The sequence below is a fragment of the Nymphalis io genome, chromosome 4 (assembly GCF_905147045.1).
Source record: "Nymphalis io chromosome 4, ilAglIoxx1.1, whole genome shotgun sequence".
NCBI lineage: Eukaryota > Metazoa > Arthropoda > Insecta > Lepidoptera > Nymphalidae > Nymphalis > Nymphalis io.
The window spans coordinates 12,401,122-12,428,865 of NC_065891.1; the positions used below are offsets into that span (position 1 = coordinate 12,401,122).

At 30.0% G+C, this 27,744-nt stretch overlaps 1 protein-coding gene across 4 annotated transcripts in view; it reads left to right on the forward strand.

Moving 5' to 3' along the window:
- Positions 1-27,744, forward strand: part of LOC126768113 (mucin-17-like) — a 96,114-nt gene that overhangs the window by 7,851 nt on the left and 60,519 nt on the right. For all 4 annotated transcript variants that reach the window (XM_050486007.1, XM_050486010.1, XM_050486008.1 and 1 more), the window contains exon 2: positions 13,877-13,961. In XM_050486007.1, the coding sequence (XP_050341964.1) occupies positions 13,887-13,961 (75 nt within the window). In that variant the 5' untranslated portion in view covers positions 13,877-13,886. The remainder of the gene's footprint in view (positions 1-13,876; positions 13,962-27,744) is intronic.

A 27,744-nucleotide genomic window follows, 5' to 3' on the forward strand; every position in this document is an offset into this window, starting at 1 on the left:
GTAATTTATTTATATTCTCTGAGCGGCTATTACGTTGGTATTACTAGCGAAAGTGTCAATGATATGTTGAAGTAAGGCAGTCGCTTTAGAAAGTAAGTCTTGAGTGAATTCCTGTGCACTCGGTGGTGGCGTGACTCATAATTTGTGCCCCTCGGCACTGTGCAGCACTGTTAGTGCTGATAACCCGTTTAAATAAAGAAATAAGAAAAAATAAATAAAACAAAATATAATTTTGTTGTCTATATATAAATGTAATATTGTCGTATCTATTTGATCTTACTATTTTAGTGTTTAATTTATAAATAACAAGCCATGATAAAAAAAATCCACTGAGTTTGTTTCACCGGTCTTTTTCAGGTCAGGGTATTTCTTCTCCGAACCAGTGGTAGTTTGTAATTTGACAATCAACACGTGAGTGTAATGCTTCTATGTTTTAATTTAAAAAAAAATCTTAAAAATTGATAAAAATGTTATACGCAAATAAGATATTTAAAAATGAAGTATTTTTATAGTTTTTATCAGATATAAAATAAAGCAAATAAATTAAACAAAGTAAATAATTTAAAATATTAGGTTTGTTTTACGAACTACGTGATATATTCAAACATAATTAAACGTATTAAAAACTTGTGTAAACTATTGAATAATTAAGTCAAGTTTGCCCAGTGGTTAGAACATATGAATCTTAACTGGAGATTGCGGGTTCAAATCCAGAGAAGCAAACAGTTTTCATTTTCTTAATTTTTGTTAATAATAATAATAATTATTATTATTAATCTCGTACTCGACTATGAAGGATAATTTAGTAAGGAAAACTGCATATTGTGTCAAATTAATTCCGACACATGTATCCACCAACTCACACTGGATTAACGTGTTGGAATAAGCTCCAATTTTTTTTTTCTCAACAGTTGAGGTAATCTTTGCCTTGCAGTGCGATATTGACAGTCATCATTATGACAAATTAAATTATTCACATGTGTCATTCGTTTAATGTGCAAATATTATATCTGCTATTTGAAAGCGCTTAACGTCCACACGATACAAAGTCAAATGGCCGTGAACGTGAAGAATACACAACGGTATGGTAATTATTACACAATGAACGTAATCGATTAAGTCAATAGATGCGTGTGAAACTTTTTCGACGTTATATAGTTTGGACGAAGCTGTCGATATCGACTTCATATTATATATAAATGTATATATATTATATATATATATATATATATATGTCAAAAATGATATAATGATAAAAAATTAAATTTTGGATTTGCATAAAATCCTTTGTTAATGAGCGTCTATGTCGCGAAAGGAGTAACTATACTATTTCAAATAAATCAAACTTACAATTTCGGAGATCTTGTGAGTCTGTCAGTGTTATGCGCTTATGTATCTTTATATACACAATTCTTCTGTACGTGTGTTTGTCACCTAATTTCTCCTAAACGGCTAAATCGATCAGGATGAATTTTTTTGTGTATATTTCAAGTAGTTGCTGGTTGGTTTGAAAATACAATTGGACCCGGTAGGTGGCGCTGCCGTTGGTATGTCACCAAATGAAAAAATATTTGTATGTCAGGAGGTCGGCTGCCGGGTCCGCTAGTGTGTATATAGATTACAAGCGATAACTGCGTTTTATTAACTTATAATTTGAACGGGAATATATTTATACTTTATGCAAGAAAGAAAGACAAAAATTAATATAATACTTATTTATATTTAATACTTATATACATCAAAAAATAACGAACTAAAGTTAAGTAACAATAAATAAAACGTAATAAAATTCATCGTCGCTCATAGGGGGGTTCTATGGGGGAGGCTTTCGTCCAGCAGTGGACGGCAAAAGGCTGAAAAAAAAAATTCATGTATGTACAAAGACCGTATGCTTGCTCTAGAGCGATCCTTTCTTCATTTCCTTTTGATTCAACGACATCAACGACGTAATAGCTGAAGGACCGCAGCTTAAACCTCATAAACTAATATCCTAAAACTGTTTTTTTTTCTTATGATATTTTGATCATTATATATATTATGTTATTAATAAAACTGTTATTGTTAATAATAATGTTATTAATAATATGTTAATTCTGGGCCAATCGCCACTAATCTTACTAGTAGATATTATTAATATATATTTAATTACACCGTTAATTTCTTATTATTATTATTTTTTTAGATTGATTGATTTGATGTTATTGTATTCTACTAGTGAGTTAACGTGACATTTATATTCTTGTGTTGCATCTAGTAGGTTTCAATTAATTCATTTATTTATATTAATTGTGGTCATGTACCACCTGATCTATTGAATCCGGTTTGTGAACGAAATAAATGAATATAATTTTTTTTTTATTACAAATCTATGTTACTTTATAAATGTAAGCTATATTTATTATTATTATATATATATTATTATTATATATGTAATAAAATGTAAGCTTTTAAGCTCACATTAAGCTACGGAACAATCGCTATTAAATCGTGGGATTATCTGATAGAATGATGTTTGATTTTTATAAAAAGTGAAATCTTCACTTAGATTAAAACAAAGGAAAGTCTGAACATGCCTTTATTGTTTTTATACAAAATTTGACGCAGTTCGTGCTTTACTTTAAAATTTAATGTACACTATTAACTTATATATTTTAACTTTTTTTTACATTTACTAAATCATTTTTTTTAATAAATATACTCTAAAAATTAGTTATTTTTCATATCGAGTCAATTCGTTATTTTTTTTTGTGGAATATGATTCGTTGAAAACTTGACTTATGTCATAAATACATTTAGTAGTATTATATGATTTGAACATTAAAAATATTTATGTGTATTTTTAAGTTGACCGGTTATTTAATAATAAGCGCGTTCAAAGCGAAAGTGAGTGGCGAAATAAAATTACGATCTGTTTTATGCAAAACAGTAAAAAAAATTATAATTGCTGAGATAGAGTACAATCATACGTACAAAAGACTACTTGCTCGAAAAGAAATTGTTATAGTAGATATTAATAATTAAAGATAAAAGATAAAAGATTCTATTCTAGATTGCTATTGCTTACAGACAAACGTAGATTTTTAATATGTGTATTTTTACGACAATCGAATAAAAATGACAGTATTAAACATAGTATGTGTGAGTGTATTTGAGTGCGGGTCGTGTTGTAACGAACGCATATTTTTTTATCTTATTTATTTTAAACACTTTTTTCCTGAACACATATTTGAAACTTGATTTGTGTAAAGTCATTACGACGAATGTTTAAAATTGCATAAAAGGGGGTATCAGCGAATACCAACTTTTACTTAGGGCAGGGTCTTCTGCAAGCCTGGTTAGGTTACAGCAAAAAGTATTGTTGTGTTTTGGTTTAAGGGGTGAGTGAGTCAATGTAATTAATTCGAGGCACAAGGGAAATAACATAGTTTCCAAGGTTGGTGGAGCATTGGCGATGTAAGGAGTGGTTATTATTTCTTACATCGCCAGTGTATGTGGTGGTGACCACATACCAATAGTTGGCCCATTCGCCCGTCCACCTTCCCATATTATAAAAAAAACTAAGTATCTTACAGAACAGTATTGTTGTTTAAATTTTGTTCTAACGGCTGTTGTTGGTTTTAACAATTGATTTCCGTTTCTAGGATTAAAATATATTTTTTTTACATTATGTAATCTTTAATCTATCGCAATTGATTGTCCACGGAAGTATTAAAATAATACGAACAATATATCTTACGAGTTTCACAATGTCGGTCAAAACAGCTATTCAGATTCAGCATCTTAATAAATTTTAATGTAAGCTCAGATGAATCCGCATAACAATGTTATCTCACGAACTATAATTCTATGTTAGTTAATAGAATATTTTCAAATACAATGCAACAGGAAGATATTCCATTGTCAAGCGATAGTCGACCTTAGATCGGTATAAACACTAATCATTTATTGTTTTGAAAAACACAAATACAATTCAAAGTGTAGATTTATGTAAATATTCGATTCCTGTGATCAATTCACTTACAAGGTTTTGTTACTTTGTATTATATGTACCCATAATATCAAATTATAAAACTCATATATAAGTACGTATAAGTTATATATTTTGTAAATATTTAAATGTACGGTTTTATGTTTCATAAAAGACTCATTAATCGTTCGTAACCTTGTTCTACGATCGATAAAACTCTAGATTAAAACAAAACCAATTACGTTATGAAAATAATAATAGATGTCTGTTGGGGTGTACGATTATAATGAACAGTAAGATTTAAAAGTGTTGCTCTTATGTATTGTAACACCCTGTCAATGTCTCATTGCTGAGCTAAGGCCTCCTCTACTTTTTTGAGGAGAAGGTAGGGAGCTTATGTATAAAATGAATTTATTAGGCTAGGCACACCAAAACGCATTCTGAACACGTTTTATAAATATTCACTTGTCTGTATTGTTTCATTTTAAGCCAGTAAATACATTTTAACGATGCATCATACGATTACGCAATTTAGGATCTACCGTATATCCCGGATTGAAATTATAAATATTAATTGCATACCGGTAAAATATTTGAACACAATCGGTAGTCATTACTTATCTTATTTAGTTAATAACTGGTTAATTTGTTGTTACATTATAATGTATATATTTTTTATATTAATCATACAACATCCGTATGATAGATAAGGTAACGTAAAAACAATTAAGGGAAATCTCACGTAAATAGAGTAAGAAGATAACATATTAAAGGTCATCAAAACATTATTAATAATAATAGCAATTAATAATAACTATATATCCTGGGACACTATTCACACATGGCTATTTGATCCGAAACTAAGCAAAGCTTTTACTATGGAAACCAGACAACTGATATACTTCATGTACTACTTTTCTTTTGTAAATACATACTTTTATAGATAATTACACCCAGACTCAGGATAAACAGACATATTCATGCACATAAATGTCTGCCCTGGGTGGGAATCAAACCCACACTCTTCGGCGTGAAAGGCAAGTATCTACCAACCACGCCAACGGCCCCTTATATAAGCTTCTAAAATTTTAGTTAACCCGTCATATTTATCGTTCCGACAATTACTCGTATGTATATTGACGCTTGTATTATAATATATTAATATCCGATAAATGATTATCTTTGGTATATGATAAGTAATTTATTTAATAATATTAGATTAATATATAAAATGTTGTTCAGTTATTAAGTCCAAGGTTTCAAATGCCAATAATAATTGCTAATCATCAATTTTGTTGTCAGCAATTTCATATGGAAGACATATCGGCCAAGGTGTCAGCGATGTGCCGAACATAGGGTTGAGTGCCAACCGTTATAAACATAACATGTAAAAAACATTGTCTCAATGGTTTTTTTTGTTTATTTGTTGTTTTGTTGCGTAAGCGCAAAACATATAATGTTTAAAAATAAACGCAAACACTACATTATAATATGATTCAACAGAAAAATAAATAAATTTTTATCGGCCCGAAGACTACCAACGTGACAGTCTATTGTCGAGAAACAATGTTGTTGTCCGTAGTTGCCTTTTTATAAGTAGCTTCACGGGTCGGAGCGTATTACAAGGACTTAGCTAGAAAAGTATAGACAAAAATCTAGCGAATGTTAGGCTGCGTCTACAAATTTAAATTAATTTTGTCGTCATCCCTCGTCAGTGATAGATTTTTTTGTAATTATATTAAGTTGTCAACAAAACAATGACTATATTGTTTTATTGTTTGTTCCTTTCTGAGTTGTAAACACAGAAATTGCCAATTATTTGATTATACCGCACGTAATAACACCGTACGACATGACGTATATATGAAAACATCGATTCTTTTAACAATAAAAACGAATGCAGTAATTCTTTGAATACACCAATGAGGCGCTCTTAGGAGATTGGTAAAATCATATAAATTATTAAAGTTGATATTTTAGAAAACATCATAATAATTTCGATATTTAAATTTAGTCCCATACGTCACGTTTATACTAAACATCAATTAAATGTACAACCGATTCTAGCGTGTATTGTCCTAGTAATATGAGGTATATTTGAGTGGATATTGCGGAACGCATCAACGAATAGTAAGAAAATTGCGATCATTAACATAGCAAGAAACAATCGCGGTATATGTAATTAAGTAGTTAAAATGACATATTGTACGAGAGTACGGACCCCAGTATTGCGTGTCAGTTGTCACGATATGGCTTCTGAATCAATTGTGTAATATTTATGAGCAATTAATTTATACGTAGTTTTTTTCTTCCTACAAATTTTATGATGGGTTTTCGAAGTATGTTTGTTATGGCTATATTGCACGCAACTGCATAACAGACAGATTTTTAAGCAAAGAACGTATAAAGATAAATTGGCATATTAAAGTTATAAAATTATATAGTTTAAACTGTATCCCTGATTGATATATTTATTAATATTAAATTTAAGCCTTTATTGCACAACACGATATATATGGTAGTATATCACCATAAGTCGATTGTCAACATTTGACGGGTGAATAATGAATAATAATAATAACAATATCCTGGGACATTTTTCACACACGGCCATATGATCCCAAATTAAGCTTGTACAAAGCTTGTGCTATGGAAACCAGACAACTGATATACTACATATACTACTTTTCTTTTGTAAATACATACTTATATAGATAATTACACCCAGACTCAGGACAAACAGACGTGTCCATGCACACAAATGCCTGTCATGGGTAGGAATCGAACCCACAACCTTCCGCATGAAAGGCAAGTATCTACCAACCACGCCAACCGGCTCGTCAGAATGAAGTGAGTTCTTACAGAACAGCACAATATTTGTAATACTTCCTTCCTTCTTTGTTTAAGAAATCACCTCCAAATTAGTTCAAACTAAGAATTGTAGTTGTGAAAGTTCTTCCAAAAGCGTCTTACGTTTATGTAAACTAGTGTAAATTTAAATATGAATAGAGTAATTATATTTATTAAATAGTGATCTATTAGAATACATATTAGATTTAAATGAAGAACATAAATTTCTTTTTTTTTTAAGGCCAGCGTCCGCATAAATATTTGAAAAGATAAATTATTGTAGAACCAGTAAAACTGGAGATGAGAAAGTTATTATTATAAATGAACCAGTATAATAAACTTATCCCAGAAATATAAATAGTTTTAAGAGCATAAAAAACGTGTAATTTTAATATCTTATTTATGTAAAAATCTAAACTGCGTGCATATTTTTTACTCTTACCTTGGTGTAAAGGAAATTTTAGTGATTTATTAAATCAATCATTTATACAAACTTTATCATTAATAATAATAAAGTATAAATAATAAAATTTTAATTTGTTTTAGAAACCATTTTTGTATTCATTTGTCAGTAAACAAATAATTGATACAAGAACTAATACACTGAGAAAACGTGTGAAATGAATACAATGCAATGGGTTAATTGAATTCGTATTTAAAACGTCAGTTTTATTAAGTACCCCAAAAGCAATTATTCTATTTCCGAATAATTAATTAATTGAATAAAAATACTTTACATCGATATTTTCTAACAAACTATGAATATATGAATATAATTATGATAAAACAAACAATTTATATTTTTTAAATATGTAGTTGCATCGGAAAATAATAAGTATTAAATTTTTTTTTTACTTTTTTGTTGTCAATTTTGATAATTAATATCGTTTGACCGTTGACTTGCCTGCTGTTAAGCATCGACACGGTCTAGGATGTAGCACGCTTGCCTATAAGAAACCTGTTTACTCTGGATTTGAAGACACCAACATCGTACCTATCAGGAAACACAACGGACACAGGCAAAGCATTCCACAGTTTCGCAGTGCGAATGATATATGTAGACTCAAAGCGCTTCGTACGTAGGCGGGGAATTTCCACTATGTACCTATGGCTTTTTGTTCGCGTTTCTTGGCCGTTCGATAGTAAAAGGGCGTGGGAGGAATCAGTTCGTGTAATTCCTGAGCACATTCTCCGAAATGCATCCGATAGAAGACTGAGAGTGATGCAACCACACGTCACACAGTAGCTAATCAAGTGGGCCCCGTCATTGTAAGAAATCAATACAACTCATTGACACTGTCACTAAGAAATACATATAAAAAATTAATATATGTAAGAAATATTAACTATTCCAATAAAATGGAATGCCATGGGTCTAAGATGTTATTTATTATTGGTTGGATTTCTTGTCTCGAAGTCCCGGGCCTTTTGCCAGGTTCAATAGTCTCGTGACCCGAGACTTTCAGGTCGAGACTCGAGACTTGTTTCATGATGATTTATTTACAAAATGTCATAACAAGATTTATTCTGTTATTGATACTTACAAAACTTTTACTACAATATGATAATAATATTGTGATTATAATTCTCGTTTTACTTTATTAAATGTGTATTATAAAATTTTATTATTTAAAAAAATAATTTAGATTCTGGAGCATTTAACTTGTGAATTGCTTAGAAGTCAATAATTTTTCAAATTGTTTGATTTAATTCAATAAAGTACGTTAATTAGGAATTACTATTATGGATATTTTGTATTTTATGAATACAAGTAATTAAAAATCCTTATTTACAATTGTCGAAGTTTCCGAAACCGAAAGTCCGAATCTCCTGGCAATTTGATACTAGGATGTCTCGAGATCCGAGACTGGAATGGCGAGGCTTCCCAAACTCTTGTACCTATACACCCAAACAGGCAACAAGACAAATGATTGATTGATCACCTCAGATACACGTACAAGTACTATATGTTAACGTGTTTTAATATACATACGTCAAACATACACGTCATTTCTACATTTTATTCAAATCTATATATATTAAAGATTACCTTTCAAATAATTTTAAAGCGGAAAAGTTTAAACAAAGTAATATGCAACCTTAAAAAATTTGATGTAACGTTAGTGTTTAAGATATCATGATGAATTTAGTACAATGAGATTACGTTTAATTTTTATCTCAACATTCGAAATTTTATTTGCATTTTGTATTTTAGGAGAGACGTTTCGTAACAGCATTGTTCAACTTTCTTTACTTTCGGCGGAATTTACCCACGATATATTGTTACATGTTTAATTAGATTATTTTACATGCAAATGTATTTAATAATTTTAAAGTTTTATTTGTTGGTAGCTCTTTGCAGGCCCAGGTAAGTAACCGTAACCGTAACAGCCTGTGAATGTCCCACTGCTGGGCTAAAGGCCTCCTCTCCTCTTTTTGAGGAGAAGGTTTGGAGCTTATTCCACCACGCTGCTCCAATGCGGGTTGGTAGAATTCACATGTGGCAGAATTTCAGTGAAATTAGACACCTGCAGGTTTCCTCACGATGTTTTCCTTCACCGTAAAGCACAAGATGAATTATAATCAGAAATTAAGCACATGCCCGGGTTTGAACCCACGATCATCGGTTAAGATTCCAGGTAAGTACTACCTATTTATTATTTAATCTCCAAGGTTGGTGGCGCATTGGCGATGCAATGGTTAATATTTCATGCAGTGCCACTGTCTATGGGCGGTGTTGAGCACTCACCATGAGGCCCACTTGCCAGACCAACTACTTAATTAAAAATAATACAGACAAAAGTACTATTTATTTATTTAATCTTAGGAAGACAAACAGTTATGACACATACAAAAATATTTATCACATTAAAAAAAACATCATATATTAATCAAGTCTTTACAAATAATTAAATCATAAATACATAGCAGAATAATAACAAATAAAAATAAAAATATTTAAAATTATACGGAGTATAACAAATTAATAAATAATTTAGTAAAAAATAATAAATATACAAATTCAAATTCTATTCAAGGTGACAATTTATTTTACATTTTTTTTTCAGTTTCATTAGTAGTAAAGTAGTGAGTAGTAACAGCCTGTAAATGTCCCACTGCTGGGCTAAGGCCTCCTCTCCCTATTTGAGGAGAAGGTTTGGAGCTTATTCCACCACGCTGCTCCAATGCGGGTTGGTGGAATACACATGTGGCAGAATTTCGATGAAATTGGACACATGCAGGTTTCCTCACGATGTTTTCCTTCACCGAAAAGCACGAGATGAATTATAAACAGAAATTAAGCACATGAAAATTCAGAGGTGCTTGCCCGGGTTTGAACCCACGTTCATCGGTTAAGATTCACGCGTTCTTACCACTGGGCCATCTCGACTTAGAAGTAACTCACTTACTAAACATATATTTAAAATATCTTAACATAGACACACAACATTGATTATGGTTTTACATTATGTATTTTCTCATTCAAACAACATAATAGCATAAAATAGTAAATTACTTCATTATAGCTATTTTTATTTCTAAGAAAATTTGAAAGGTTTTTCCGTCATTTACATATTTCATACGATACACTATGTATATGTTATGGCATATATTTATTGTATTTACAACTTAGGTAAAAAGAGTCTACACTCGTTATTTAGCTAATATATGTTAGTAAATAATTTTTTGCTCGCATACATTTGTATCACGTCATCAACTTGAAACCCTATAAGTCCACCATGAAAATCTTGATTTCTAATTGAGCGTGTAACCTTAACATCGTAATCATGACATGGAAAAGCGGTGTTACTAAATCAGGATTAAATGATTGTTTGAAAATTTCACGTAGAACTGTAATAGTGATATTATTTATGGTTTATTATTATGGGTACGATAAAATTGCAATAACCGCAAAGACAAGGAAATAATAAAATTGAGATAGTTAGAAATTAGAAAATCCCGTTGCCAAATAGCACATATAATATGTCAGCAATGACGTGTTTTTATGGCTGAAGTCATAAAAAGGCTTTATAGCATATATACACAGAGGAAAAAAAGAGACCAAATACACCAATTTATTTTATAATGTAATTATATGTATTTTATACTAGATAGTTACATACATAATACATAAATAATAAAGCTAAACTAAAATTTTAGTACTTGGGTTGATAGTATAAATTGTGATATTCCTTGTTCCGCCACGGCGGCCATTCTTAAAGGATGCTAGTCAAGTGTGCAGGAGATATTCTAGTGCACAAGTGCGTACGCTCTCGTAATCGATGGGCAATTTGACATAACCCTTTGTTTAAAAAAGTACCACAAAACTTACTTTGCAATTGTCACCATAAAGGCTTAAAATGTGAAATATTTTAAAGGAAACGGTGCGCGGCGTGCGTCACTCTTAATGCGCTATTACGTATAAAACAAAATATGGAAAATTGGAGAAAGTTCTTTTACAGCCTTTAAAGTTACATCGTATTGCTTTAGGTCTATAGAGCAACAACTTATTTAAAAATATTAATTTTATTATTAAAAAAAAATTTGCAAAGCAACAAAACGTAATGGTCAAGCAGCTGGCCTCTTGGAGGAAATTACTTTACTTTCAGGGCGAGTATATAGGCTGTCTATGGCCTAATTACACAAATTAAGCGAGTGCAAAGTGTTGTTAGTCGACCAAAATGTTTTATCCACTGGTGTAAATTGTTAATCTCTTATAAGCCTATGAAACAAAAGATGAGAATGCAGTTAATATTTATCTAAGTTATATTAGAAAACTCGTGCTAGAAAAGCATTTATTGTCAACCCGTATGATAACAATTCAAGGTCTAAAAACTTTTAACAAGAAACATAATTATAAACGTGACTAGAGCGTAAAGCTGTAAACACATATTTCGCGATGAACACGGCATGCAAAGTGTTACAAATGTTTCGTCAAATTATTTATCGCTACGTTATTTATTGTATTGCAAATATCGATAAAAAAATGGAGGAATAAGGACGTTATGTTGCGTTGTAAACAATGAGAGCATTACATCAACCACGTCACCGCTCTACATGGCATCGGGGCTGGTCAGTGGCCGGCGAAAGTGTTGCAAGTGTATTCACGCGTCCCGAGCGTCGCGTGAACGTCTTATCTGAGTTTTTGCCTATACTATCTAGAAGAATTATCGTGATTATCAATAATCATTTTTTCAATTAAAATATTTTCTCAATTCAATTTGTAACTTTAAACTACATTTTATTATTATATAATGCGATACAAATTTAAAATATATATTTCATTTCGTATAATTATAATATATATTTATATTTTTTGTAATAAAAGTAATCAAAACAAACAAATAGTCAATTCAGTACTGTAAAGTCGTCAATTTATTTACAAGTAATAAAATAAAAACAGTTCCAAATGAAAAAAAATATATTAAAAAAGATTTCATTTCGCTTTCATATTGCCATTGGTTTATCCGTAAACGTTATCTTTTACTCAATTAGTGAAGAACCGGTTTACAAATTCGATCATAATTTAACTTAACAGAATGACAGATGTACAGTAATTTTATATAATTACTGAGCGAGAGTGACGTTGCTCGTATATTTTGATAGTGAAAGTGTTCATTCTTAAGACCAGTGAGCCGGTTGATTTGTATGTGTTGTTAATACAGAACGAAGAGATGAAGAAAGTTCAACTGTTAATTAATCATTTATATCGTAAATTATAATTAAGAGACGAAGTAATCCAGTGGTTCGAACACGTGAATTTTCACCGAAGTTTGTGGATTTAAGGGAAGCCGGCAACCAAGTCTTTTCATGTGCTTAATTTGTGTTTAAAAAACAACATGACACGACATTAGTCAGATTAAAAATTTTTACATGTGCATCTACCTACCCGCATTGGAGCAGAGTTGTGAAAAGGCTTCAAACTTATTCAGTTTTTGACTTTACTTAAGAGAACATTTTAATGTAAGAATTCTAGTTGAAAATCTTTAGTTAAAAACGAATTCAAAGTACTCTTCGACAGCACCATGGGATATTTAGTGTCGATTGCTATATGTGTGTGCTTAGTGGGAATATTATTCACACTTAAATAGCAATAAAACTTTCGCCGGCTACCATAAAATTAAATATATCATTATGGGTTCATTATTTGTTGAGGTGAGAAATAAGACATTCTTTATGTAGTCAAGTAAATCCTACCTAGTAGTATATATTAATAAACAATTTTAGTATTGATATTTTACACATTATTAATTTATAATAATAATATCTTGGAACATTCTTCACACACGGCCATCTGATCCCAAATTAAGCAGAGCTTGTGCTATGGAAACCAGACAACTGATATACTACATATACTACTTTTCTTTTGTAAATACATACTTACATAGATAGTTACACCCAGACTAAGGACAAACAGACATGTTCATGCACACAAATGTCTGTCCTGGGTGGAATTGAACTCACAACCTTCGGCGTGAAAGGCATCATCGTCATAATCATATCAGCAAATGTATAAAATAAATAATTAATAAATTGTAGATAAAATATTTATTTATGCATCAAAACTATCGTTATAAAACAGAATTAAATTAAAAATATCTTGGTTCTAGAAAAAATACTTTTGAATATTCAAACAACAACTATATCAATAAATCGTGAACAACTTGTGCTTAAAGTGGTCTAGAAGAATCGACGAGAAAATGAGCAGTTATACTGTTTTATTAATTACTAGTTTTCGCCTGCGGCTTCGCCCACATGTGTGTGTGTGGGGGTCAAGTGTTAGATACCCTAAGTCCTTTTCAGTATCACTGACGACGTGTATTCAAATTTCTTGATCGTTTGATTAGTTAAGACGTAAAAGCGTAACAAACAAACAAGCAAACTTTCACATGTATATTTTACATTATACGAGTAAGGATACTTCATAATTTTGTTAAAAATATACAATATATATTTGTCGTAAAATCGATAAATGCTTATATAATAAAAATAGACAATAAATGTATCGAATAATAAAAAGATACAAATGAAATTAAAAAATAGCATATTTTGTTTCAGTTTAGCAAGGATGCGAGGTGTGTGGTGGAGCGCATTCGCGCTGCTGCTGCTGGTAGCAGTGACCAGTGCCATTCGCGCCGCACAGGTAAGATAACCTGACTAAAACAACATAATAAATAATTTCATACTTTACAAGGCCATCTTGGCTTAGTTGGAATATTGACTGAGGCGTTGGTGTGCCTCGGAAAGCACGTCCCGGTAATTGGTCCTACTTCAGTTCTTTCATCGTGTCGTCGTATCGAGAGTAAAGAAACTCATACAACTGTGCATGTATCCCCTGTGTAGTTAGCTGGTTCTTGAGATTGACTATCGAAGTCTTCTAGAAGGCCCTTTAATTAAGAGGCACTCCTTCTTCAAAGGAATTTATCAAAATTGATGCCATAATGCCTCGTATGGTATTCTTATTAAGTTGAAAATTTTGTCAAATTAAAAATTATATAATAACATTAAAATTATATTATAATAATAATTATAATTACAACCACAAGGGACATGACATCTTAATTCCCAAGGTTGGTGATGCATTGGCGATGTAAGCGATCGTTAACATTTCTTACAATGCCAATGTCTATGCGCGTTGGTGACCACTTATCATCAGGTGGCCCATATGTTCGTCCGCCTACATATACTACAAAAAAAAATTAAAACATACATAATTACATGAGTGATAAGACCGCCCTTGCTCGCATCATGTTGAGGTCCACAATTTTATTTATATAACATGGCTTCTCTTGAAGTTTTTTCTTTTTTTTACTTGTGTTTGTCTTTTCTTTTTTCGTTGTGAGTGTGCAATAAAGTTATTTAATAATAATAATAATTCAATTGTTTTGGATATCTTTTAATTTGGACACGACTATTATTATCTATGGCAATTAGACGGGATGGTATCGTTGTTGAATGTCTTTAGGAGTTAATGCTACAAATCATTCAGCTAGATCACACAAAAGAAGTCTGTCTAGAAAGAGTAATTGCCGCAAGTCTATCTTGATTTTGTCGGTTTATTGTTGAATAGTCAAGGTTGTCACTTTGTGGCCCAGCCTCTTAAAGATCATTTGGTACTTGATATTCTTGAAATAATTAGCGCTAAATATCATGGTCAAATAGTGGATGCATGTTGCCTTTCTTTTATAATACGTATGACGAGTGCCAAATACAAAATACATGTATTTCCAAATAACAAAACAAAACAATGGCAACAAAGGTAACGTTCTAAAATGTTTTATTTTCCAATTCAAAAACTTTAGTGAAAGAAGTTTCGTAAGGGAACAGTTTTTAGCATTTTAATTAAGAGAGAAAAATATTATTGCTCAACAAATGGATTACAATAATAAAATTATCAAAGTTTGTTATCTCATATCATAATTTTTTACTAATCGTATTTGAGCGTTTCAAATTATCTGTATTGGTACGAATTAATTGTGTTCACTTTCTAAGCAGTCAACGTAACGTCGCGTAACTTTACCTCGGATCTCCGACGGCCCATATTAGTTATGCTTCCGGTTTGTTGCTCTACGCGTATCTTCATTGATTACTTTAAGGCTTTTATAGTACAGGATTATATAAATGATAGAAGAGCTTGGAATTAGTATTCATTGAAGTTCATACAGGACATATAAATATGACTATTACATGTAATTTTTTAATGCTAAAAAAGAGTAACTTCTCAGTTTCTTGACAGTTCTTCTCGGCAAAGCGTAAAATGACGATTAAAAGTGCTTGTTACAGTCTACTTGAATAAAGTGCATTTTGACTTGACTATTGAAATAATGAAGCCGAGATGGCCCAGTGGTAAGAACGCGTGAATCTTAGCCGATGATCGCGGGATCAAACCCGGGCAAGCACCACTTAATTTTCATGTGCTTAATTTGTGATTATAATTCATCTCGTGCTTAACGGTGAAGGAAAACATCGTGAGGAAACCTGCATGTGTCTGATTTCACTGAAATTCTGCCACATGTGTATTCCACCAACCAACATTGGAGCAGTGTGGTGGAATAAGCTCCAAACCTTCTCCTCAAAAAGAGGAGAGGAGGCCTTTAGCCCAGCAGTGGGACATTCCCAGGCTGTTACGGATTGAAATAATATATATATATATATATATATATATATATATATATATATATATATATACATATACTATACGCGTTTATGTCTATCTACTTAATACTTTTAATGTAAGATACATTTATACAAGACACACTTAATAATTGATTTTATATTGCAATTACCAACACGATATAGGCTGTTCATAATTGTATTTCTATATTAAATTACTGGGTAATGTTCTTTTGTTAGAATATTAAAAGAGTTTTTTCGTATAATCAATACTTTTGAAACTAAAATAAAATTGCAAATACATAATAAATGACTCTTTATAAAAAAAAATGCTATATCAGACGATATTGCAATGAAATACAAATCGAATATTCGCTTTTATGTAATAACAAATGTTTATAGCAAAATTGGATTTTGCGAAATGACCCCTTGTAAAGTTATATCATGAGATTTTGTATATATTTTATAGAGGCCATTGACCTCTTGATCACATCAAATTAGCACACGTGCATTAACCGCACTTTCCATAATGGCATGTTGCATAAAATTCATGAGTTTCGTGATATCGTCTACAGATGCGTTTGACGCTGAAAATAAGCACGCAATGAAAAAATGTCCGTAGATTATCCATTGTATTATATAATTGAGCACAAATTATAATAAACAACTGAATTACATAATTATTTCTGATAACATTAACGTTAACAGATGTTATTATGTGTTGTTTCGAAGTATTGTATACTATGTATGTATTATATATATGTAGTGTAGACATTTTACGTACGTATATATTTAATTCCTTGATAAAATAATATTGAAGTTAGTTAAACATGAATACGATACTATTAAAATAAACTATTAGTTAAATAAAGAAATCTAATTATTAACGGCCTTACTTATAAGCTGCTTAACGGCCGTTTTTACATTGATTTCGCTCTTTCTGTTATTATTGATTTGACATTCGAAAGAAGAAGACACAACATTGTTTGACTAATCAAGCGCTAAGCAAAGTTTAAAAATAAGGCTGTTAGTGTTTGCAATATAAATGAAGACGACGATGTTTAAGATTTATGTACAATTCGAATAATATCTGAATCTTCTTAGTAGCTTAATATGAGCTTCACTAGACGTATTTCAGATTTATAGCTGATAATAATATGCTATTGATGGTATATTGTAACTTGTGGTACGTGGAATTTTCGTCAGCATACATTCAACTGATTTGTTCGTTCTATTTGCAACAAAAACGGATTTTTTTATAAAAAACTGGTTATAAAAGTACAAAAATATAAACGATATTATTTACTGCAGTCGATGCTATTCGTTTTTAATGAGATTTAATTAAGCATTAGATTAAAGTTAGACGTGCTTACGAAAACTGAAATTGCTATTTATTTTTGAGAATTCTCATACTATGTAATATTATATTGTAGAACAAATTAAATATTTGTTCAAAAGCTTGCGTTAAATAACATTTAACACGTATGTTTAACTAGTATAATGTTCAATTATTCATTTATAAACTTGTTACTGGAATATTAAAAATGATCGAAATTTGATAAAATGATATTTAAAAGTAATTTATCGTGAGATCGAGTTTAAATGTCCGATTTATTAAGTATTTTACGTGGGTCTCACGAACAAATCGTTGAATGACGTTGTTGGATATTTTCAGCCATTTTTAACACATATATTTCATTAATAACACCTTATTCTATTGTTGAATTGTATTGTCAAATATCATTTCCTTTTCACCGTTAGCCTTCGCAGTCGACCTTGAGGCTCTATTGCCCTAATATCTGATCAAACTAAAGAACAATGCTATCTTTTATCTAAAAAGAATTATTGTAGAAAGGAAACTTAAATTGAAATATTAGATCAGGGGTGTAAGATAATATGAACGATTTAAATAAAGTTTTACGTGTTAACGACTTGTATTTGGTTCTATTATAAATTATACGTACATAACATTACGCAATTATTTTGAAATTTAATTTCCTTATTATTTAAATTGTTTTGAAAATGTTTACTTAACGTTTGGTAAATTTATTTGCAGGATTAATCCAAAATTTAAGAGTTCCTTTTAAAAAAAATTAAAGTATATTTTTTAAGTATTCAGTAACTTAGTATTTATTATAAGTTTTTAGTTTTAAGAAGTTATTTCAATATTACATGAGCTTTAGAATTACTGTCTGTACATTATTGGTCGTGATAAGTTAAAATTACGATAGTTATTTCGTTTATTTTATTATATATTCGACTAGCTAAGTCATTTAAAGTGTAAAATTATATAGTTTCTAACCTTCCTCAATAAATAGTTTATAGGAAGTAAAAACAGGCATTCGAATCGGAGTAGTTTAAAATTTAGCACCTTCAACCATACAAGCATGTATAGTACTGATTTATAAGACATGTTTTGTGTGTGTGTATTTTTATGATTTTAAATTTATCACAATTCAATTTATTATATATTATCATATTCATGAAGTAGCATATATATATGTTAAATTCAAATTTCGCCTTCACTACTCAGTCTAATGATAAAAAATATGTTTTTAATTATGATATCGTTGGTAAGTTATATCACACTAACAACAAACTATTTTTCGATTCAATTAACAACAATATCGAGTTATATCATCGATATTTTCCGCAAATCGTTCGACACAGAATCAGTTCTGTAACAGCAATTGGAACGAATCAGATTGCACACCAGATATTATTTGCGTTTTTACTCCGAGATATTCGGTTCGAGAATAAAGTGGTCAATGTCAAATTTACTAGTTAATTGTCAGCTTCATAGTTTTTGTTTGTTCATTAAGATTTTTTAATGATTGATGGCGAAATTTAAAGTTTGATCGTTCTTGAAAAACGATCGTTCTTTTGACATATAAAGTGAATAATTGTAGGCCTTATTTAAAAACGTTGTTTAATGCCTGTTTAGTTAAACAATGATTTCTACCTTTTTGTCATTATTTATTATTTTTATATATTTTATATATATATTTAGTAAGACTAATTATTTAAAGAAATAGTTTTAATTCAAATAATGCTATTTTGTTTTTGATATAGTTTTGTAATTACGTGTAAATCACCACTTATACTTATCGTACCTACGTTCACTTTAAGGTTATATGGTTAATACAAATATTTCAATCAACAGCAGAATCTAAAGTCGTGATTGCTTAGAAATAATTTGCGGCGAACACTGCATCAAACGATTTCGAATGAACATTATTGGGAACGTTGAAATGTTATACGTACAGTTGCTGAAACATCAAATTTAGTAAATTGGCTCCTCATTGGTTTGTTGCGGCCAATGACGCTTTACCGACCAATAAGCGTTCAGATAGGTCAATATGACTTGAATCAGTTACAGAAACTGCAGGATAATCATACAAGTTAGTAAACAAGAACATGTTTAACCTAATAACATTATGTGTATTAGATTTATTTTTATTTTACTAACAAATTCTGTATATAAACAAATTAAGGTTTTTACCTATTCGTATCACATGCCAATAATTTTTATTTTATTTTGCTGTTTATTATATTTCATGCATGGAATTTTACAATTTTTCAATGGTTGAGTGAACTTTCGAGTTAAACTATACACACTCACAAACATGTGTTTTTTTAGTTTCCTTTAATTATAGATATATTTATATTTTAATTAATAAATATTAATAAAGAAGCAACTCTTTGCGGATGAGCACGAGTTGCGTAAAAGATTTAATTAGAAAGTAGATTGCGAATATATCCGTTATCTTTTGTGCGTCTTATTTATGGTCAGCTGTTAATTATTTTGTTTATTTTAAGTTTAATTTCAATTTAAACTTTCTAATTACTTAATTTTAACTTAGAATAAATAGAAAAAAGAACTTCGAAACTAGAAATAAAAAATATTTTATCAATATTCAATATTCTGAATATTTTCCAGATTTTGATAATTAATTCACATATTTTTACTTCGGATTTCGTTGATGATATTTCTTTAAAAAAATAATGTATTCTAAAATTATGTTTCTTTTATAAATACGTTAGCTTCTATATCGATCATATTAGCCTTAATGGTACTAAAAATACAATATACAAAATTATACAAAACAAAAATAAATAATGGTAAATAAAAAAAATATTATTATTATTATTATACGCGGGACCGTTGCAGTGTTATAAAATATATTGATAACTTGCATCCACATATACGATTTATCACACTGAGTATGATTGTCTGTATGCGACTTGCAAGGTCATTCACTATCTTTCCGCTCCGCTTACTCGCAGTTATTGCTGATTTGCAACTAATAATTTGCTTCCATCAGTAAGCGTGTATTTTAACGAAAGATTTATGGTACTTACTTGCTCTTAATTTATCTAAATGAATAAAACTAAGATTAAATTTTTATTCTCTTTTCTAAGAAAAATATTACAGAAATATTTTTTTTTTTTTTTTATAGAATAGGATGGCGGACGAGCATATGGGCCACCTGATGGTAAGTGGTCACCAAACGCCCTTAGACATTGGCATTGTAAGAAATGTTAACCATCGCTTACATAACCAATGCGCCACCAACCTTGGGAACTAAGATGTTATGTCCCTTGTGCCTGTAATTACACTGGCTCACTCACCCTTCAAACCGGAACACAACAATACCAAGTACTGCTGTTTTGCGGTAGAATATCTGATGAGTGGGTGGTACCTACCCAGACGAGCTTGCACAAAGCTCTACCACCAGTAGACATACATAGTAGTACCATATACATTATATATTTTAAAATTGTATCTAAATCTGTGTAGTTTCAAAATAAAAAAAGTTTATGTATTATTATTTATATATATAACATAATTTATTAGATCTTTATTAACGATAATATTATTTAAGAGATTGCATTTACACAACAGCTACAAATATGTTAAATATATACCGTCCGAATAAATATAAAGGAAATTTTATAAATAACATAATAATTACTGGTGTATTGTATAGTAGTAGTATTAGTAATTAGTAAAACAAACTCTTAAGTTGTTTTTTAATAGACAATGTTGCGATAAATCTTATAACATTGATATAACGCTTATGTTCATTAAATCGGCTTCATTGTACAAGTTCACCTTTAAATTCCAAAGGACTGCTCTTAAAACAGATTGAGTGAAATGACAGACTATACCAATTTTACACAAATAAAAAATATATTTCTTTGTTAATAAAAATACTTATCTTTTCGAATTTGAAAGACTTTTTTTTATTTCGTCTTTTCATCATTTAAAACAATACAAGTGTATTTCATTTTTACTATTGTAATATTTGTCGGTAGTTGTATAAATAAATAAGCGAATATGTTAACTACAAGAACGTATATCAGTAATTGTTTAGCGACAAAATCATTAAATTAATTTTTAACAAGACTTTTTAATTTAAAAAATATGAAAGGTTCATTTGTTGAAATTTTTTTTGAATGTATAAATAAAAAAAAATCTTAACAACATACATACTAACATAAATAACAGTCTTAGATTATTAAAAATAATGATGATTTGAGATAGATATTCAGTTAATAACATAACTTTCACTGCCCTTTACTGTATTCAACCGATGGAGCGCGTTAAAGTCTTTTATATGCAACAAGCGTTTTCATGTAATATAGTGATCCCGTGGCCTTAAAACACAACGTTACCGGACTGAATGTTAATATTAAATAAACATTTGCAACAATTGGTAAAGATTCCTTCTGTAACTGCAATATATTTAGTGCATAAAATTTACTATCTAAATGTAATTATTTAAAATAATGTATTCATTTTCTCCCTTAACATGTAATTATGGTCATGTATTGTAGATGCTACGTAATTTATTTAAATAAATAAAATTGTCAAAATAATGTATATGACTCTATTTTAATCTGTCTAGTCGACAACTTTTAGGTTCTTAATTCAGCTGATTTTATTCGATACAATATATATTATTATTCTATATATTTGTTAATTATGAAATAATTTTAATGGAAATTTTTATTAATGAGCTATATATCAAAAATTGTCACAAAGATTAAGGAAAAAATCCACTGCAATAAGGGTGAATAGCGGCGAAAAGGTAGGGAATGAAATAATAATTATGCAGTGTAAAGTAAGTATGAAATTTCTGAGTGTAAAAGACAAAAATAAATTTTATTCAATTATTCTACGAACACTTAAGATTATATTATGGTCGGGCCACTAAACTCAGCCAGCAGTGAGAAAGCGCATTATAATACGATTAGTATTCACATCACGCCTCTAATTGCATTCCAGGTAGAACGATAATAATCGTTTTTGTAGAGGTTGAATATGAACTTTCATCATATTACTATTTTTATTTTAAGGTGGTTTAATTTCAAAGGAATTTTCAATTAATGTAAGCTTAAGTACACGATGATTGTCACGATACTTCTATTCATCGGGCCATGCTGGCTCACTTAAAAGTCTAGGATAAAAAAGATTTTGTACATACGACTTTCAACCGACTTTTTACAAAAGAGTCATATATATCTAGAGTACCTTGTGGGTATATCCAAAACATTTCACAAACACTGTCAAGTTTTAAATGTCGAGATGTTATCCACTACAACGTATACTAGTCTAGTTCTTTTATCAACAAAGTTGTCTGCACTTATTTGCAACATTTAATATATGCATATTATGATAGAACTGTAACAAGGCTGGATATAATATTACTTATGTTAGAATAATATCATACATATGAATCTGTATATAAATAGGTTATTTAATGGTTTTAAGGAACCGGTATATGATTGCGCATGGCAAGTAAATTCAAATTTTATTTAAGTAAATAATGAAAGTAGACTCGACGTATATAACTAACGCTTTAAACTTAAAGGGTACTAGAACACCTTGTGTCTATAGTTTCACACATATGCATTTTAATAATGATTCTATTACTTTAATTTGTTCAAATATCAAGGGCGATAAAAATGTTTAGACACGAGCAAATTTTACAGACTTACATGAGAAAATGTTATGTCTAATTGTGGTATATCGTACACATACCGTTAAAAAACCTGACTGAATTATATATATTTTTTATTGTATTTATTTTATAAGCGATATATTTATATAATTAATTTATTATCATCATAAACGATACCATGATAAAAAAAAAATTCAAAGCCAATCACATTGTACAAAGGATACTCATATATTAAATCGATAAAATATTTAAGTTGAATAAAAACCTATTTAAACTATCATGTAATTACTACAATGTTATCTTTACTGATATTAAATACGAAGTCTACTTTAAAATCACACACAAATTTATGACATCAAACAGCCTAAATAGAAACTAAATGATACAATATATTATTTAGTTAAAATTTATTCTACAGTGCCAAATAAAAGATATGTATAAGAAAATGTATTATGGTGTTAATTACAATTACTAGTTTGATGATGATTTTTATTTTAAATCAGAAATTTAAAGACATTATCTAAGATTCGACTAATTAGAGATTTCTACGTCCATCTGCTTAATAATCAAAATATAATTATTATATTAGATAATAATTAATATGGTTCTACTTGTTTTCCTATCGAAACATATGCGTAAAAGTTTTTTTAATAAATTGTTGTATTTTTTTAACTTTTAAAAGCATTCGTAAGCGTTGCGTTAAAATTAGAAGTAAATTTATTTCAAAATAGCAAATAATTACCTAAAGAGTACAACATAATGGTAACAGTAACAGCCTGTAAATGTCCCACTGCTGGGCTTCTTTCTCCCTCTTTGAGGAGAAGGTTTAGAGCTTATTCCACCACGCTACTCCAATGCGGGTTGATGGAATACACATGTGGCAGAATTTCGATGAAATTAGACACATGCAGGTTTCCTCACGATGTTTTCCTTCACTGAAAAGCACGAGATGAATTATAAACAGAAATTAAGCACATGAAAATTCAGAGGTGCTTGCCCGGGTTTGAACCCACGTTCATCGGTTAAGATTCAAGCGTTCTTTTTATTTTTAGTTACATAAGGGTAACGTACATAAAGAAACTATCAAAATATTAAAAATCAAAATTTAATGGTAATATAATAATGAAGCCGAGATGGCCCTGTGGTAAGAACGCTTGAATCTTAACCAATGATCGTGGGTTCAAACCCGGGCAAGCACCACTGAATTTTCATGTGCTTAATTTGTGATTATAATTCATCTCGTGCTTTACGGTGAAGGAAAACATCGTGAGGAAACCTGCATGTGTCTAATTTCACTGAAATTCTGCCACATGTGAATTCTACCAACCCGCATTGGAGCAGCGTGGTGGAATAAGCTCCAAAACCTTCTCCTCAAAAAGAGGAGAGGAGGCCTTTAGCCCAGCAGTGGGACATTCACAGGCTGTTACGGTACGGTAATGGTAATAAACTCATTAAATGCGTATCGACATAGATGTTGTAAAGTCGGTTAAATGTGAATGTATAGAAGTGCATTCACTCGCTTTTACGTAACACATTTTAGAAGTGTAAATCAATGTTATTAATTTGAAATAAATGTTTAAAGATTTAAGTTTATCATTATTAAATTAGATTTGTCTTATTCATATATAAATGATTACATTATAAGCAATATCACATACGTATCGCATAAGGTATTTATTAAATTAAATATTATTTTAATAAAGATTTCAATTGAATGAAAATTTTATAAATTTGTTGTATTGCCCTATAAGTGAGGGTGTTAAATTTTAAATTTTATTTATACTAGTACTCGAATTACAGGAGTATGATATCACTGTGTCAAAGACAAGTAGCATGCTTTTTGTGTTTTTTTTTTCATTTATTTTATATAAAAAATAATAGACGATATTATAAGTAATGTGTGAGTATATTAAGTTGTGATAACCCAGTGGCAGAACACGTGAATCATAATAAAATGCGGATTCAAGCTGCGGCAAGAAAAACTGAGTTTTCATGCCCTTCATTTGTGTTTATAATTCATCTCGTGTTTGGCAGCGAAGAAATTGCGAAGAAACCTGCATCTGTATTATGTTTTCTCAGAAATGTATCAGACAACCGCCATTGAAACACCATATTCGAATTAGTAGTGCGATTCTGTTAGAACTCACTTCACTCATTGAAACGTTGACAACCGAAATATGGTGATATACTATGTTGATGCGTGTATTCTTGAAATGTTATAATTATTAAGGACAATGTCGCGTATTACCTTCTGACATTTTCTGCAAAGAATTTCGAGTTAATACGTAAATAATAGCCCTGTGTTCTAAAATTTCTCATTAATGGAGATAAGGTCTTTGTCCAGCAGCGTGATATTTACTAGCCGTTACTTTTTACAATACTATAAATCATCACAGTCATCATATTATTCACTGAAAAGTTCTAGTAAAGATGTTATATACTGTTTAATACAACTGTTTTTTTTTCAAATACATAATAATTAGTGTTAAAAGTATAAATAATAAAGAAAACGCCAAATTAGACCGTTGTTTTTAATGCTTTGTTAAATATCTAAACCATGCTTATTAAAATTTATTTAAAAATAGTTCTCGACCGAAAACATTTATTTACATTTCATAAATATGTATAAAGTATTTAAATATAGAAACAAGTTTTTGTATCTGACTGTACACCCATTAGCGATATAGGTCAAAACAATCACGGTGCGATGTTACACAACAGATAAGGTTTCAGTGGCGGGGTCATGGGTCGCTGCGAATCTAATCGACATTAGTACCGCTACTTACTTTTTTTTTTCATTAGCTTATGCACTTAGATCGCAATATTAAATTAATGACGTCATCATCTTGCCTGACCTTCTGTAAGTATTATGTTCAGATCAATAAGATTTTATTTAAAAAAAAAGTCGGTAGTAACAGATAATTAATTAATAAAAAATATTTAAATATTGAAAAGCCGAGATGGCCTAGTGGTTAGAACCCGTGCATCTTAACCGATGATCGTGGGTTCAAACCCGGGCAAGCACCACTGAATTATCATGTGCTTAATTTGTGTTTATAATTCATCTCGTGCTTGACGGTGAAGGAAAATATCGTGAGGAAACCTGCATGTGTCCTATGTAGATAAGGATATAGATTAATATATATGATGATTAATAAATAAAGGAATTTAGGCAAAAACACATTTGACGTAGATGTGATCGTAGGGAACGCTAAAAATACGTGGAATTTGTATGTTTTGACGTCTTAGGAAGTGTAAAAAATTTAATGCTCACGTATATACTCTTACGTATTATTATACGTAAGAGTGAAGTTCTAACGATTTTTTTTGGTAATGAGTTTTATAAAATAATAAAAATGTGCATCAAAGTGCTTGTAAAAGCCTCCTTGAACAAAATTTGTATTAACATATTTCGAAATTTAAGTTATTGCAATCTTTAATTGATTACAGATAACATTTATATTTGTAAATGTCGATGAACAGGCTGAAAAAAGACAAGGCTGATGGTTCTTATTTCTATAACAAAACGTTCTATATTCGTTTACATATTTATGTGTATTTTTTTAAGTTAATTTAAATGTCAAGTTTCTTACTCAAGGTATTCATTGCAAACAATTAGTATCAAACAAATCCTTTCATCTGTGAAAAACCCTGCATGACAGATATTAGCGTCAAACTTACAGACCTTGAACAGAAATGGACCGGACCAGACAACGTTCACAATGTAATGCATTTAAATCATTATTGTGTTAACTTATACGAAGTTATATACTAGAAGCTTAAAGGATCGAGCACACTTGCGCGAGCGTGACACGTTATTTTCATAAAGCAAATGACAGATACGTACGACTTAACGACTGTCATTGTTTTAGTTAGCTCGTGTCTATATGTAGAAATATATTCACATCTTTATATGAATTTTATATTTTATACATACAACTTCGTAAAATATTGCTTCGTAAAATTAAGAATTAGTATATTTCCTTAAGGATAGGAGAAGGTGGAAATAGTTTTTTTAACACGCGATGAAATATAAATACAATTTAAGCATAAAAACTCAATATTGCATATGTTGTTTTGAATCCGCAATCTGAAGCTAAGATTCATGTAATTTATTTACTAGGCCAACTGAGATTTCATTCTCTAAATAACAGGTTCACAAATTATTATTTTATTTATAAAATAATTCATACATTATTATTATTACATTTAATCAAACAAAATACATTATAGTACAAAGTACTGGAACAATGAACCAACACTATAATTATATATAAAACGTAATTATTTCAACAAGGATTAAATCGATCACTTTACTGAGCTTATAATGAATATCGCATTAAATAAACTATTATTTCCTCAAAGACTGATTACTAAAGATTAAATATTTGATTTCGAATAACCTTTTTTAAGTAAATTAAAATTGATTTAGGAACAATCTAGATAATTGTATTTTGTTTGGAATAAAGTAAATATTATTAACTAATTATGGATCTTATAATCATTAAGTAAGACGGTAATAAAGAACTTCTTGTGTACAACTAGTGACTGTTAGATCAAACGTATTTATTAAATGAAAAGAATGAATTTCATATTTACTAATAGCAAAACTCATTAAATATAATAACTTATTTCGTACAATGAAAAAACTTTACAAAAGACTTTTTGCAGATCCGTTTGTTCTATTGCCAAACAGCAAAACATTGCAATATAAAGATAAGTACCAATTAAACTTATTTTATTTCTATTCCATTTTCAAAACAATCTATGTTCTGGTTAGAACGATCAGCTGGGCAGGACTTAGGCTGATGCTATTCGAATTGCGGGTGCTTAGACTGCCAACTT